Source organism: Camelina sativa, chromosome 20, assembly GCF_000633955.1.
Source record: "Camelina sativa cultivar DH55 chromosome 20, Cs, whole genome shotgun sequence".
NCBI classification, from domain to species: Eukaryota; Viridiplantae; Streptophyta; class Magnoliopsida; order Brassicales; family Brassicaceae; genus Camelina; species Camelina sativa.
In genome coordinates this window covers 6,166,558-6,183,249 of record NC_025704.1, presented here as the reverse complement: position 1 = coordinate 6,183,249, position 16,692 = coordinate 6,166,558, and the positions used below count along the sequence as shown (strand labels likewise).

The window sequence follows — 16,692 nt, the reverse complement described above, 5'->3', positions numbered from 1 at the left end:
CCCCCCCCCCCCCCCCCTCAGAACATATCCCAATATTTAGCAAAAAACCTCCCTGCCAAGAACATGAGTCATCCCACAAAACACCCTCAGCTGCTGCAATCCTTGGGTTCCCCCGAGAAGCTCCATCCATATTTACCTTTATCCACCCATGGCGTGGAACAGTCCATGCGATCATCCGTTCAACTCTCCCTCGATGTTCCCGTGAGCCATTCAGAGACACAATAGCCTGTAGAACCTCATTCGCAATATCCTTGATGAATTTAACTTTGTCTCTACACTTGCCAACCGTCCCAAACACGTTACCACATCGCCATTTCCAGCCCCACCAGACTGCCATAGCAAACTGAGTCGACCAGGATGTTGAATCTCCACACAGGTTCCAATGAAGCCATTCGAGTAAAGACGCTCCAAAAAATTGTTGAAGCTTACCCGGCGGCACAATCCTCCTACAGACACCAGCTATAGCCAGACAATCCCTCAATATATGTAAAATAGTCTCCTCACCCCACTTACACACTGTGCAGACTGAAGCATCACTCAGGTGACGTCGAAAGCGCTCAGCATTGGACATTACTGTCTGATTCCCGACCAGCCATATGAAGGTTCTCACTCTCTCGGGAGCCACAACCCTCCACACTCTAGACCAAAACTTCTCCATATGTGGACGTGGAGAGCTATACTGGGTGAGCAAAGAGTAAGCAGAAGCCACTGTAAATATACCATCAAACCTCTCTCCACGAGATCCGGTCATGTGCCCCCGTTACATTATCTACAACTACAACACAAAGTCGTAATTTAATCTCCTCTGCTACATAAGGCATTATCCTCCCCCATGCCCAACCAGAACCTTGACACCATAAATCACTCACCCTCTCTTCCACCCGCTCCTCTGGTAGCTTTTTATCCTACGGTAAAATCTCTATAAATTAATAATATTAGAACCCTGAAAATTTATTAATTTATAGAAATTTTAATTTATCAAATTAAGATTTTTCTAATATATTAGTTTTTTCAAAAAGAATATTTAAAAATTAAATTTACTCGTTGTAACTAATATTTTTGTAAAATTAATTATAAGAAAGATAACAATTATTTTGAAGAGAGGTTTATTCAGAAATTAATATGTTTTCCTTTTGAATAATTATACAAATTTAAAAGGTTTTAACCTAAACTAAAAAGTAATTAAGTTCATAAAGATAATAAGGAAAAAATCGTTACGATATACCTTGAGAATTAATTCACAGTCTCGTATTTTAAATTCAATAAAAAGTGAAAAAGAGTAGATGTGAAGAGGGCATAAGTACATCGTAAAATATGGCGTATTTACTAAATTTTAGAAAGATAATACACATAAAAGGTAAAATCTTTGAGATCTCAAGGGTGAAAAAATGAATTTTTAGAAAGAAAAGAAAAACATGATTAGTGAACATATTATTAGATTCAAAGGTTGGCTATGTTAATCATGGTAAGTGAGGTATGATAGAGACATTCATGACTTGGTCTAGAATTCTCTTGTGTCATGTTACACTTGCTTTAGTGGATAAAGTAAGCTCGTCAAAGCCGTTCTAACGACATAGTATTGTATATGGAGATTTTCAAAAATACCTATTTTCTATGTCATTTTTCAAAAATACCCTTTCATGGTTTTTATTTTCAAAAATACTCATTTTTAATATATAAAATAACTAAATTCTAAACCCTAAATCCTAAGAACTAAACCTTACCCCTAAAAACTATACTCTAAATATAAAAAAGAGAACCCAAATCTAAAAAAAAATTATATAAATGATATTAACGATGATTCTTCAATCTAGTTAAGCACATCCAAGAAAAAAAAAAGAAGGTACATTTACATCAAGATATATGTATACGAAACCAGCTAAACAAATAGCATTTTAACTATAGAGTTAAACTAACCATTGAATTGAACCTATATGTCAAGAGAAATTCGATGATACAAGACTAGGATAAGCTAATGTAATTTAAAATTAGAGAAATTCTTATATGAAAGTGATCAAACATAAAGAAACAAGTAACATATTTGGATATTCATCTAATCTACTAGGTTCGGATCCGCACATACGTGCGGGGTTATTTTTGCATAATTTTTTTAAAGATTAGAAAATTTTCATATAAACCTCTACTCAGACCTGCAGAAATGATATATATAAGAAAAAATTAAGATATAATTTAAATACGTGATATTACATGTATATTATTCTAAATGCAATCCAAACATTTCCAACTGTTTATTTAAGGGTGCTAAATCAAATTTGGATTCGGTTTCAGTTTCATTTATTTCAAATATTTAACCTAGATGTATATATTTTGGAATGAGATACTCGTCTTATTATGTATACGTAAAAAAAAATCGTTCTATAACCGTTTTTTTTAAATAGTTACATGTTCGACTATATTATAATAGATTTAGACTGAATACATGTATTCTCTGTTTATAAATTTAAATTTTATTAATTTTAAATATTTATCTGGTATAACATACATAATTATGTGAATATTCTGTGTTCGAGTATAAATATTCTGTGTTCGAGTATAAATTTTTATTAACTTATATGAAAGTGATCAAACATAAAGAAACAAGTAACATATTTGGATATTCATCTAATCCCATATAAAAGATCTATGTTATATGGGTGAAATTAAATTGGTAGGAACTTAAAACAAGCTAATCTAATTTAATATTATTTTACAGCAATGTAACCATCTTTCCAGTTTGAAAGTTGTATTGTAAAGGTAAAACTTTTCCAAAAAAAAAATCATAAGATAAAAAAAAAAACTTAGTCAAAAAGCTTTAAATTGATATTTATTTTATATTTGCTATTAAATGTAAAAGATACATTAATGTGTTGTGGACTTTGTATAAATTTCTTAGGATATGTTTCCATATAAAATGCAAAAATATCGAAAATAAAAAAATAAATACATTAATGAGTTGTGGGTCATATATGTAGTCTCTTTTTTTCTTTTGACAACGATGCAATCTCTTAAAGATATGTTTCTATATATCTTTTAGGGCAAATAGATATCTTTCCATATAGGGTGCAAAATAACGAATACATACAAATTATAGATAATATACCCTTATATGTTAATGTACTCTTTATATATGGTGATAAACCTTTCGTTTATAAAACAAAAACGTGAAAAGAGCAAGAGACGATAAGATATGGATGAGGGATCATCATCAAGTGCTTCTGGACCACAACAAGAGAAGCGTCCACGACAGAGGAGGGCGTTGAAGGGGATCGATTACGAGACTAGCATTGCGAATTTGTCCAGAGAAGGCAGAGAGACTTTGATGGTTGTGAATCGTAAGAAAAGATTGAACACAATCCCAGGTACACATTGTTCTGTGTTCGATCATTCGTGTCCTCGATACAGGTGGCTTCACCCTGGTTGGATAGTTGAGGAACGTATCATGCCTCACCAACGGCTCTACCGGGTAAGTGCTCTTCTCTTCTTTCTTTTGTGACCAAGAATCAAGTCTTAGTTGTTATCGCCATATATATAATAAAGCACATTTTCATATTCATTATAATTTTCACTGTGCAGTACTATTACGACCCACTGGGGCAATTGTACAATTCTCGGGGACAAGTGACTCAAATGTTGGCAGATACTGAGAACACTCGCGCACTTGTCATCTACGACAAGTAATCTTCTTCGTCGATCTAATAAGTTGTATGCAATGATGAATTGATGGTCATATCCTCTTTATAAATGGCCAAGCAATTCAATTTATCCTAGACAAACTTATCTATCTATCTATCTTTTTATATATTTTTATTGTTATAAATATAAATGAAATTATCTTTCTTGGATCGTTCAACAACTTTTTTGGGTGGTGTGTTTACAAAAGTTGAGTTAATAGTGTTGTATTCAGAATTAAATTTGGGGGTTTTTGGGCTTATATTGGGAGAAAGAAAGATAAGGAATTAGATAAATTTAAAACACTTACATCTCCGATTATGAGGAATCATATCGAAATGTTTGAACCAGAGAGAGAAACGAGTTAGATTGAAGATCATTATATTTGACACCTTGGTTACTTATGAGGAATAAAACTGTAACTTTTGTGCTTGTGTAACAAAGTTGTGGTTGAGACGAGAGATGATGCATACTCTCTTTTATGTTGTTGGTGGAGACGAGACACGTACGAGTTACATACTTTTTTTCCAAAGTGATCAATATAAAGTTGCTTGAGTGAGTTGCAACATTATCTTCTTCAAGTTTGTACAAATTAATTTTCTTTCTTTAGAGAGAAGTTTTGAGTATAGTAGATAAAATTATATTATATGTCACTGGAAAATCACATACAAAGGAAATATTATCGAAGACACCATCTGTTTCGTAAATCTTGTTCTTGTACAAGTAGTTTATATATAGCTCTCGCTTTATCCACAATGTAAGGTCATTATATTCATAATAAACTTTCACCAAATGAAAGAATTAGATTGCATTATTGCATCGTTAAGTATAATGGTAAATGTGTTTTTAATTCAGTCTCAAGTCTAAATTAGCAATTATGCACATACTTGAACATGTTTCCTTGTAGTTTCTAGATTTGTTATATATGATGACAATGAAATAAGATAGATGGTTCTGTTAAAAACTTATAAAAGCATCAAATATATAGGATTGGAGAGTGTGACGGGCATATGGTCACCTCGAGGATATTAGCTGAAGGTCACTTGCCTCCATGACGACATTGATCCAATTCAATTTTGAAAATACATGAATTGACTTTGTCGCTTCTTGGCTTTTATCCATCAACGAATATATATATATATATATAACCCCTCGATACTGTATTAATGTCCATTATTTGTAGTGTGGTTCTGGTTCGTAAAAACGTGATGAGTTGAAGATATAATTTTTTTGAAAAGTTATCTATTATTTGGTGGAGATTCTACAAACAAAACCTGCTGCATATTTGAGTTTAGAACTTGATACTCTCATCAATGCAATAGAAGACTAAATGTGGCTATATTTATTATCTAAATGTCACATCCACGATCAGATTTATTGGTCTCAACTCTCAAGGACCCGAGATCTACATACTACATATATAGTCGCTTTTATGACGTGCAAATAACAGAAATAAATAATTATTCAAAGAGTTCCAAGAGAATCAATATAAACTCGGCAAGAATATGGACGATAGAAATCGTCAACAAAATTAGGTAAACAAATTATATAATTTTTTTTACAGCAATCCACTTCATTATTTTCTTTATATGAGTGATTTTGAAAATCTATCTACAATATGATGGAAGAACCTCCAAAAACCCTAACCCCATAAAGTAAACAAGAACTTAGTTTCATAAATGGTTTTCGTTAGTTTTATAAGTAGATCTCATGGACCTCTTGATGAAGACCATCGAATAGAATCGACTATGGAAAGAAGAAATATCCAACTCTAACAACAAGAGAGTACTCCTCAAAAGTTAAACTGCCATAGATTGAATGATGAACAAAAAAAAATAAAAGAATTGTCTAAAATTACATTTCCCGGACCTACCAACCAATAATAACATCATATTACAAATTCAAATCAATTAGAAATTTGGAATGAACAGATGTACCATAAAGTAACCAAAAGAGTCAAAGGAACGTCTTGTTTCTGGCAGCTTCGATAACAAAAATAAATATATATATATATATATATATATATAGTCTTCTTATTAGAAATTAAGCATGCTTCTATACTTTTGTTGGTTTGCCTTTGTACAGTTGCCCACGATGTTTCCTTAGTCGTCAAGTGAAAGTTATTGTTGTTATCTTTCCCCTTCTTTACATGGACGAACCTGATTGAACAACCACCATTGTTGTAGCCACCTGTAGTTTCCCGTTCTGTTTCATTTGGTGCTCTGACCAATGCCTATGTGCTGCTAAGACTCTGTCTAGAAGTTCTTGAGGCACTGGTTCTCCTCTTCGTTGCTGTGGTGAAATACTTGCTGTGTGAACCAACGTTTTCCATTTGTCCTGCCATCACACGGTTATTGGAACCATTAAGCTTTCAATTTCTAGTGGATAAGGTTCAAAGTGTGTTTGACCAGTTTTTTGCTATGTATCTTACCTTCAAGTCCACGTAGGTTCGATGACTTGCATTCTCAAAAGAACGCAATTTCACATCACGCCATCTGCAAGATAATTTTTTTATCATTAGTCTGACCCCCACAACCAAGTTATTATATTAACCATCATCAATTGAATCAGACTTTTTACCTTCCAGTCCCAACTTCTTCAACTGCTTGTACTAGAGCTTCTACCTCTGTAACAGAGAATGGTCTTCTGGTTCTTCGCTGTGAAAGCTCTGTACGCTTAGGTTTCTCATTAAGTGGAACAATTGCTAGAGGCCCGGATTCCAAGGCCGAAACTGGAACCAACGCTCTTGAATCTGATGAAGGTTGTTCATCAGCTGATATGTCACTCTGATATGGGACTAACTCATGGTTAGTCTCCACACTTTTTCCTGAATTAATCAGGAGATCTGCATCTTGGGGAGGGAGAGGGATTACAATATCTAATGCGGGAGAAGCTGCGGACCTGGGAAGAGCGAATAATTTTCCTTAGGATCTCTAGAGCTTCAAATTTATCCGTACACAAAAGCAAAATTTTGCAGCAATCCAAAATATATATAAGAACAGGTTTGTTTGCACCTTTCTGACAAATCGGTGGAATCGGTTGGCATAGAAACAACAGGAGTTTCAGAGCAAAGAGGTACAGGCAGTGTTTCAGGACCAGGCTCCAAGGTGAAGCCAAGGTTGTTATCTCTACACGAAAGACCAGTCTGTGATAGAGTGCTGCTGTCATCCCTAACCTTCTTCCCTTGGACTAACACCCCAATACGTATTCCACCACCGAGTAAAGCAGTAACAGCCTCTTTCACCGTCCTCTGCAACCGAAAGTGTTAAGTATCATGACTAATGTTATGAAATAACATTGATCATTGCACACAGCAGAACCGGAACATCTAAAGAGACCGACAGACAGGAAAAGACAAATTAATCACGCACCTTCAGTAACCCTACAGTTGCTGTCTCTGGAACTTCAATAACAAGCTCCGGAATCCTAAGCGACTTGATGCTGAACTTGACTGCAAACAATGATGTAACATGAGCCACACATATCACGTCTCAGTCAAATTCTATGAATTATGAACTGATCAAGTACCAGGGGAGTCCTTTAAATGAAGACCTATTTCGCTAGAGAGAATACCGTCTTCTGCATATAACAAAGAAGCCAAAAAGATCATGAAATAAAAACCATATCAGCCTGATAATGAAGCTTCTGAATATAGACTGAAAAGTACCTGATTCTCGCTTCAGAGGTGAATTAGAAACACTTTCACTACTGAGTCCTCCGTCATAATTTACGACCAACCCTTTGTCAGACAGTCTTCTCTTCCTATGAACGGTCTCACGCTTCCATGGGTTGTAACCATAATAAGGTAATTTTCTCTTGCGGTACAGAGCCTTCAAATGACCATCTACAGACAGATATCCGCAAGCAAAAGTAAGGGCAGAGCAACAACAAAAAATGGATGCCCCAAAAGAGTAACACAGCAGAAATATATGATACAAACCTGTTCTAGTGTCTTCAGAACACTTCAACTTGGAGACTCCTCTCCCGTAATTTTTCATCACACACTTCTTGATTCTTCGATTTCCAACCCGAGAGGGAGGAGGCCTATACGACTTCTTACAGTTGTCACTAAATTTGTAATACTTACAATAGTTATCGTCATCATCTCTGCAAACTAACTTAGAATGATTCACATATCCTTCAAAAGAATCATCGAGGACACGATCTGTGCATGGTGCCAATTTAACATCACCATCCAGATGGACTGATTCTGGAGACTGCAAACGTAATTGACTCGGATCCTTTAAACTAAAACCATCAGCAACGAAACCACCAGCCTCATTCACAACACATGTCTCCTCCTCAGTGCCAACAAGGGACTTCAAACCACACTCCTCCTTCTTACAATCAGAAAAAACCGGTGTTTGCTCCAAGATGCCATCATTATCCACAGACGAAACTTGCAAACACGTCACGCTACTAGTGGACTTTGAGGCAAGGTTTACATGATCAGAGAACTCAGATTTACAAGGCTTGTTATTATTATAGACATCTTCAAGTACCTCCTGCTTAATGACTCCACCACCGAGATGATCATGATTCGCATAGGTAGTAGACGTTGAAGAACTCTCGCTTTCTTCAAGTAACTTTCCAGCAAGAGAAGCAAGCAAATCAATCGCACAGATCTGACTGTTATCCTTATCATCAGCTAACTTACTTGATGATACCTTCCTCTAAAACAGGAAAAACACAAGTTTCATCAGGATTCGAATTTAGTAAAACAAAACAACACAGACAGAAAAGGTAAATAAATCCAAATGAAGGGCACAAGAATCTATATATACCCTGAGGCTAGAACGAGGAGCCTTGGGAATACTAGGGAAATCAAAGACATTAGAGCCACAACTTAACTTCCTCTTAACCACCATATCTCTCAATTACGCGTAACAAAAACAACCCCTGCAATTTTAAAAAAAAAATAAACAAAGATTAACTGTCATGATCATCATCATCATCATCATCTACAGCAAAATTAAGCTCTCAGTGATCTACACAGATCGGAGATCAGATGCAAAAACCAGGAAGATAAAACTAAACCCCCTTATATAGATCAGATCAATAAAGAACACCAAACCCATTCATCAAATTTTAAATATATGTATATATATATTTATTTTTTAAAACATGCAAAAATTAAGCGTATCAATGGAAATAACAAANAAAAAAAAAAAAATGATGAGACGAAGAAAACAGAACAAGAGTAACAATTTACGTAAAAACAAACAATAGAACACCACGATCTTCCTGATCAGATCTCCATAGCAAACTTCAGACAAACAACAGATTTTAATAATTTCAACAGATGATGAATTGTGAAATTGTGATGACCAAAAAAGTTAAAAAAAAAAAACTCACCGAATCACGAAAACAACGACGAGCCCTCTTGGATCACAATCTCGCGCACAGGAGTTAAATTATAGATCACGCAAACTGGGAAAAAAGAAATGTATGCTACTTTACCCCAGTGCCAAATCTCTGATTATTCAAAAAANNNAAAAAAAAAAAAAAAAAAAAAAAAAAAAAAGAAAGCAAATTGATGATAAAAATGCTATACAAATTTATTTTTGTTATAAAAGAAGCTTTGTAAAATCCTTGGAAGATTTTGCGATCGTCCTTCACTTTCTCTATCTCAATCTCTCTTTTTTTTTTTTTAAGAATAGGAAGAAGAAGAAAGACATAAAACCCTCTGAAAACAAAAAAACCACCCCCTCAAAAAGCTTAAACCCCCATTTTTATTCCTTTTTTCAGNAAAAAAAAAAAAAAAAAAAAAAAAATGTAACAAAGCAGAGAAATTAACCACACAACCGGATGAGGCAGTTCAATGGGATATTGGTTTTACCGGCTTTAGCCAGTCACGCTTCTCCTAATCTCATCTCACTTTTTTATTATCACTACGACACGTGGAGGATCCTCTCACTACACGAAACCTATTTTTTCTTTGTCATTGTCAGAAAAAAAAAAAAAGAGAGGGTTTTAATTTCGGGATTGGATAAAAAAAAAATTATATTCCCAAAATGAGGGGGAATATTATTAATTATGATGAGGATTGTGATTTGTGATACCGCGTGGATACTTTCCTTTTACTGTTCCGTCCACGTTTTTATCTCATTGGTCCACGTGTATCTCCCTTGCTTACGTGGTTGTACACCTGGAATTGTTTTCGCTTTCTGAAAAAAAAAAAAACTTATTCATTTGTTGTCCCCCAATGGCTTCTTTTAATGTACTACTACTACTACTACTACTACTAGAGTAAGGTTTATCATTTATATCATTCGTAACTATTGAATCCTTTCCCCATAAATATTGTTCAAAGCTTTATTTATGTCTCTCATTTGTTTTTTTTTATGGGTAAAATATTAACTTTGGTAAGTTTGTTCTCACGTTATTATAAATGGAGTAGTTTGTTATATACTGTATTATTGACCAGAGGCCAAAAGACACCTAATTAATTTCTTCTGTGACGATTAGTCCAATAGCGACTAATGCATTTTCACCCATTTCTCTATTTAGTCAAGTTCCCTCATTGGAACAATACTACAATGTATGATAATAATAGACATGAGGAAGTGATTAGTTACTCCACGTCGTTGTTAAAATTATAGAGCATCTTAAAAGTGAAAAAACATCTCCACGTCTTTAGATATATATATGCATGATATAAATGATAGATCTACTACTACTACTGATGAAATGTATCTACATTTTAGGATAAACATCCATGGTTGTCTTTGATTAACATTATAATAATAGTGTCAAGCATATTCTTAATTGGCCGGGAAAAGAGCATATTCCTAGTTGTAAGAAATGTTATATTATTCGTTAAAATCGGATATAGGAGAATAGCAATAAAATAAGTTTGTGTTGCATATATTATTTGTTTTTTTTAAATGAATACGAGATCCAACCACCTAGCAAATCGAGAATATTCCATTTATTTTGAAAGTCAGTTGGCATAATAAGCTTATCGCAAGATATATATATATATATATATATAACAAATCAAAGGATATATATAGAAAGACAAGATTTCACATGGTTGATTGTCACACTCATGACCCCCTCGGCCCCCCCCTCATATTATTTTTTAATACGCCGATAATATTGGACTTATATCCATGTCGTTGTGTATTAAGAAAACCATGTGTTTGTGTTTCATGTAGTAGATGCATGTGTTTATAGTCTATATATTCACACACATATTGCCAACTTAACATTTTCAGAATTTTCTAATATCAGATCTCCTATATCAATCAACTTCTAAGTTTAATAATGTTATGGGTATCATATACATATTGTTGACGAACAAATGATTTTTATATTAATGTGACGACTATGTAACAATAACATATATATATGTATTTGTCATTTATATCTAGTTTGTCAAAATAACTTGTTATAGCTCGTGTATACGCACTAATGCACTATCACTACAAGAAAATACGCGATTTGCGATGGCAAGATTTGTCGCTCTTCCCTCGCAAACTGGTGTTAGCGAGGAATTTGCGAGGATCGTCAATTCCTCGCTAATCGTGTGTCGCAAATTAATACACATAGCACTTCCCTCGCAAAATTTGCGACGAATAGACGTCCGTCGCAAAACACTTGCAAATTGCGATGAACAACATTCCTCGCACCTCTCTTGCAATAAATGTCCGTCGCAAAGCACTCGTAAATTGCGATGAACAACATTCCTCGCTTTCCTCTTGCAAAATATGTTCGACGTAAATCCCTCGCAGATTTGCTAGATTTTTGCGACGTTGTTTCCGTCACAAAGTTTTAATAAGATTATAAACCCAGATATGTGTTTCGTCGCAAAATCCGTAGCAAATTAGTAATCATCGCAGATCCGTAGCATAAATTTGCTACGGAATTAAGAATTTTTTTCATTTTGATATTTATATTTTTGATTTTCAAATTTATATATTTATATATTTATATTTTCACAATATTTTATAAGAAATAGAAATTATAATCAAAATATAAAATAAAATTCAGACATATTAACCGAGACAATTTTTTGTTTCTAAACAAAAAATTAAGAAACAAAAAATTGTCTTAACAACAACATTAGAACCATGTCCAAAAAAACAAAATCAACCTTAGAACTTAATATCAAATTGTCTTAAAAAGAGGGTGATAGAGAGGGAACCCCAGTTCCGGTTCCTGTATCTGTGCCAGTGGTTGTGCCTGTGCCTGTGCCTGTGCCGTCTAGTGTTGCTGGAGGATTGGAGTCAACAAGCCTGCTTCCAAACTTAGCAGCAAACTCAGGATCCTTGCCGGCAAGGTAGTCAAAATATGCATCATAGCTATGCATCCTTTGAGCACTGTCTTGAATTTGAGTGGCCTGGGTTGCAAGAGTAGCTTCAGCGACAGCAAGCTTCTGAGCAAGAACAATCGGATCCTCAGTAGGCGGAAGCGATGGTCCAAAATGGGCTGAAGATGCTTCATGTTGCAGAGAACCAACTCCATAAAGTCTATTTTTCTTCCTCAGAGCAACCTACGAGCAATACAATCAAACAATTAGTTTCATATTCATTTGAAACAGCCAACAAGTGACATACAAGATTCGGATCCTAGAACAGACACAACAACACAAATGTAGCATATCCTAATCTTATGACAAACTATCAAGACCAATCTTAGCATACCATATGACAAACTAAAAACAACAACACAAACTCATACAAGACAAACTTTAGAGTTTTCAAAAGCACACAAGAAATACGTTCAACATCCAACAAAAACTCCAAACAATAAGGCAACATCAAACATCCAACATAAAATAGAAGTTTACCTCGGCATAAATTTTGTTCTTGGCATGAACAGACAACCCACCAGAAGCAGAACTCTCCGTGTTATCCCCTGAACAGAGCTGAGACTGAACCTCTTGTATCTTTGATGACACTTCATTGAAGATGGACTCTGACTTTCCATCGACAAAACTCCCATCGGGTTTTTTGTGAGTGTCTTCTAGGACACGTAGATAATCCGGAGTGCTTTCACCAGTCACCTCAGACTAACACAAAGTAAAACAAAAGACAAAGGTCATTAGTAAGAAAAAGACAAGAAGTAACATAGAATTTAGAAACTTGTAACTTGTAAGAATTAACAGACAAGAAGTAACTTGTAAGAATTTAGAAACTTACAAGTTTTCTGGCACGAGCTTTAAAAGAGGTCTGGCCTGAGCGGTGTTTATGTATGCCAGTGCCATCAGGATCATGATATCGAGCATTACGACCGTTGATACTCTTTTTTCTGATTTGGGATCACGCCAATACTTAACTAGTCCATCCCATACTTGAGGATCAATCCATCGCGGCCTTGCATCATCACCATTCTCCCTCCACTTTCCCTTCCACCGGCACACTTGATCACACATCCGCTCCTTCAACTTCTTCTCAAACTCATGTCTAACTCTACCGTTTATAGAACGGTCCCAGTTATATGTTTGCTTGTAAAAAGAAAACAAAATATATTAGTATTGATCCAAGCTACATAAGTTATATATCAACGATTAAACTAAACTAAACTATTACTTACCGCAAAAGTTTCATACCAACGATCTACGACCGCCTGTGGCGTTTGTGACCAATTAGCATGAGGCTCTTTGAAATCTCTTTCAAAGATGCTGCGGACAGTGGCTGCAACGCCTCCATCATCACAAAACCTAGGGATAACATAATTGTTTTGATGTAAGTATTGATCCTAAAATTAAAAATTCAAATTTAAAATTGAAATAAGTTAATCATTCAGTTACCAGAGAGTTCCTGGTGGACGGTTTGGATCTAATCGTGTTAGATTTTGACGGCCAGGACTCTCGAGTAACTCCTCCAACGTCATACTGTTTAAACGTTGAGGCAAAGATGTAGGAGTGGCTGGAGATGAAGGTGTGGCTGCATCGGGAACAATCGTTTGAGATGCAGCAGCGGTTGGAGGCGTACGAATGGGTGGAGATGAAGCAGGTGCCGGAGGCCTATGCTGTGAGGTTGCATGTCGAGAACCTTGAACCCCCGATGACGACCCTCGAGAACCACCACTGCATGGACTTGGAGCATTAGTCTGCGAGAGGAATCGTGTGTAGTCGTTCCCAGAAAACATCTACAAGAAAAAAAAAAGTCTGAGATCAAATTCGAATAAATTAGGGTTCTAAATCGGTTTAGGGTTAAGGGTTCTAAATCGAATAAACATCTACAGATCGATTGAAAAACCCGTGAATCGAATAAAACAACACTTAAATCGAATGAAAAACCGTAAATCGATTCAAAATGAAACTATAGAAAAATGACTGTCAGATTTACCTTTGGAGAAGCCGAGTCGAGTCGGAGAAGAAGAAGATTGGAGGAAGAAATTAGGGAAAGAAGAAGGATTAACCGGAAAACGGGAGGTTAAACGGAGAAGAAGGAAGAAGAAAAGAGAATTTAGGGTTTTGGATGCGGCGTGGTTTGAGCGAGCTCAAACTAAGGGCTGCGGTGTATATATAAACTTTTTGACTTCTCGCAATTCCGTAGCAAATATTGTGACGCCGTTGCAACGTTCCCTCGCAAAAACGTCGCAATAGGAAACCCTAAATATTGCGACGGCTTTGCTAGAGTTCCTCGCAAATACGTTGCAATACAAAACCATATAATTCGAAAATTAAAACAACAAAAAAAAATAATTAATGTTTATATTAAATTAAACTAAAGATTAAATAATGTTTAGACCTTAACTAATTAATGTTTTTATTAATGTTTTTAAAACCAGCAAAATCTTGGGTCCAAGATTCAAGCTAATATTTAAAATGTTTAGAAATATTACAATTACTTAATATTGCGAGGCATTTGCGAGATGACCCTCGGCAAAACCTCGCAACTACCTCGCAATATCTATTGACTTCGCAACTACGTAGCAAAACCATTGTAAAACACAACAAAAACTTATGAAAAAAAACACAACAAAACACCATTATAATTTACCTAGTGCCAAATATGATTCACTATCCTCATTAGAATCTACAAACTTCATTGGATAATATTATTTCACCAAGTTCTATAAACTTCATACCAAATGAATTCTCCTACTTCTACATTTATACATCATTGGATAGTAATCTACCTAGTTCTACAAAATAAAACTTCTTTGGATATCCTTATTATAAAGTTCAAGCTTCATTATCCACATTAGAATCTACTAACTTCCTTGTATTACTTTAATAGTAGAACTACAAAACAATTAAAGAAGAAGATATAAAAATAAATTTAAATATACATAAACAATTCTGCAAGGCATTTGCGATGAACCATAGCAAAACTCTTGCAAATTCGTCGCAAACTTTAAAACGTCGCAATTACGTAGTAAATTGCGAGGAGTTTGCGAGGCAACCATTGTAAAGCGTCATAATTTTGACGCAATTCCGTCGCAAAAGAGCAATATCTTGATAAAAAAAAAACAACAAAAACTACAATAATTATTTAATCAGATTCATTGTCTGAATTACTAGAAAGTACATCATCATCATTAGAATCATCTCCATCATCAGACTCTTCGAATTCGTCTAATTCACCCTCTTCTTCAGAGACATCACCAACATCCTCTACTTGTCGGTTTTGTGGATCAATGTGGATCACATCTTCTGTTGATATGTTTGGAATGGAAATTTCATCGACTCTCTCTTGTTGCATCACGACTTGGTCATCAACTAACCCGATGATACGGCCTCGAGGATTAACTTTGATAACTGATAACCACATATCACGTCTAGGCCGCAAACGAGGATAGGGAATAAAGCTCACTTGTTGTGCTTGTGATGCTAGGATGTAAGGATCAAATTTGGCATACGATCTGTTGGCGTTTACATCGACAACTCCCCAATTATTTACTCGCATGCCTCGGGGCGATGGATCATATCAGTTACACTTGAAAAGTACGCATCTTAGATTCAGAAGGCCTGGATATTCAACTTCTAAGATTTGTTCCAAAATGCCATAGAAATCACTATCACCAGCTTGTACGTAGATTCCGTAATTTGCTGTAGCTTTCCGACAACCATGAGCATACGTATGGAAAGTGTAACCGCGAGTGAAGTACATCGGAGCAGTGGTGATTTTTGCTATTGGTTCTTGAACGAGCTCATGCAACCAAAGAGGCAAGGGTTCATTTCCACATCCATTTTGAACCTATATATAATAGGAAAAGTTTATTAAAATTAAAGAATAAATAAATTATACATATAGTTTAAACCAATATTATATGTATACTTACATAGTATTTCAACCAATTAGCAAAATCCCGCTCTTTGTAAGCTTCATAATCAACTTCTTCTAAATTAGGATATGCTTCACGAATCTGCATTTCGAAAAGTCTATAAAAAGGATACGTGTTATTTTGTTATCTAGTAAATAAAATTTAAATTTAATTTTTTTTTAAAATAAATACCTCTCAAAAGGTTGAACGTAATCGAGATTCCGCAAGATGTAATTGTGAGCAGTTCGAGAGTAGCTATGATCTTCCCACCAAACTTCCTTTAACTTTCCAGCAAGTCTTCCTATCTGAGCAAATATATCTGGAACATCCGGAACGTTATATGTAGGTGCAACGCCTCCGTCGTCATATCGTCGAGTACGTGTTTTTTTTGTTCTCACGGTGGGGCTATAGTAGTATGATGTGAAGTGAGACGTTTCCTCTGTTAAACTGCCGGCGACTATCGATCCCTCAACTCTGGCAAGATTTTTGGCCTTTCCTTTAAGAGATTTCATAAACCGCTCAAAAGGATACATCCACCGAAATTGGACTGGTCCACCAAGCTCTGCTTCATGTGGGAGATGGACTGGAAGATGTTCCATCACGTCAAAAAAATCAAGAGGGAAGATTTTCTCCAAGTTACAAAGCAACACTGGAATATTATTCTGTAACTGCTCTATGACATCAATGGTCAATGTTCTAGTGCATAAGTCCCGGAAAAATACCCCAATTCCTACAAGCCAATGCATACTCAATCAATGGGTGAATTAATTAAATAGGTTTATAAAAATGTATAACATTTAA

The 16,692-nt window shown here is 35.2% G+C and overlaps 2 protein-coding genes across 2 annotated transcripts; one reads left to right on the top strand and one right to left on the bottom strand.

Annotated features, from left to right (window-relative positions):
- Positions 3,161 to 3,773, top strand: LOC104769607. Its single transcript, XM_010493861.2, has 2 exons — positions 3,161 to 3,463; positions 3,574 to 3,773. The coding sequence occupies exons 1-2, from the start codon at positions 3,188 to 3,190 to the stop codon at positions 3,676 to 3,678; spliced, it is 381 nt and encodes a 126-aa protein (XP_010492163.1). The 5' UTR covers positions 3,161 to 3,187; the 3' UTR covers positions 3,679 to 3,773.
- LOC104769606 (telomere repeat-binding protein 4-like) lies at positions 5,467 to 9,391 on the bottom strand. Its single transcript, XM_010493860.2, has 10 exons — positions 9,025 to 9,391; positions 8,454 to 8,568; positions 7,610 to 8,342; positions 7,337 to 7,513; positions 7,198 to 7,248; positions 7,041 to 7,120; positions 6,684 to 6,919; positions 6,250 to 6,570; positions 6,101 to 6,164; positions 5,467 to 6,006 (listed from the first exon to the last, which is right to left on the bottom strand). Exons 2-10 carry the CDS (start codon positions 8,535 to 8,537, stop codon positions 5,815 to 5,817), a joined length of 1,938 nt encoding a protein of 645 aa, XP_010492162.1. The 5' UTR covers positions 8,538 to 8,568; positions 9,025 to 9,391; the 3' UTR covers positions 5,467 to 5,814.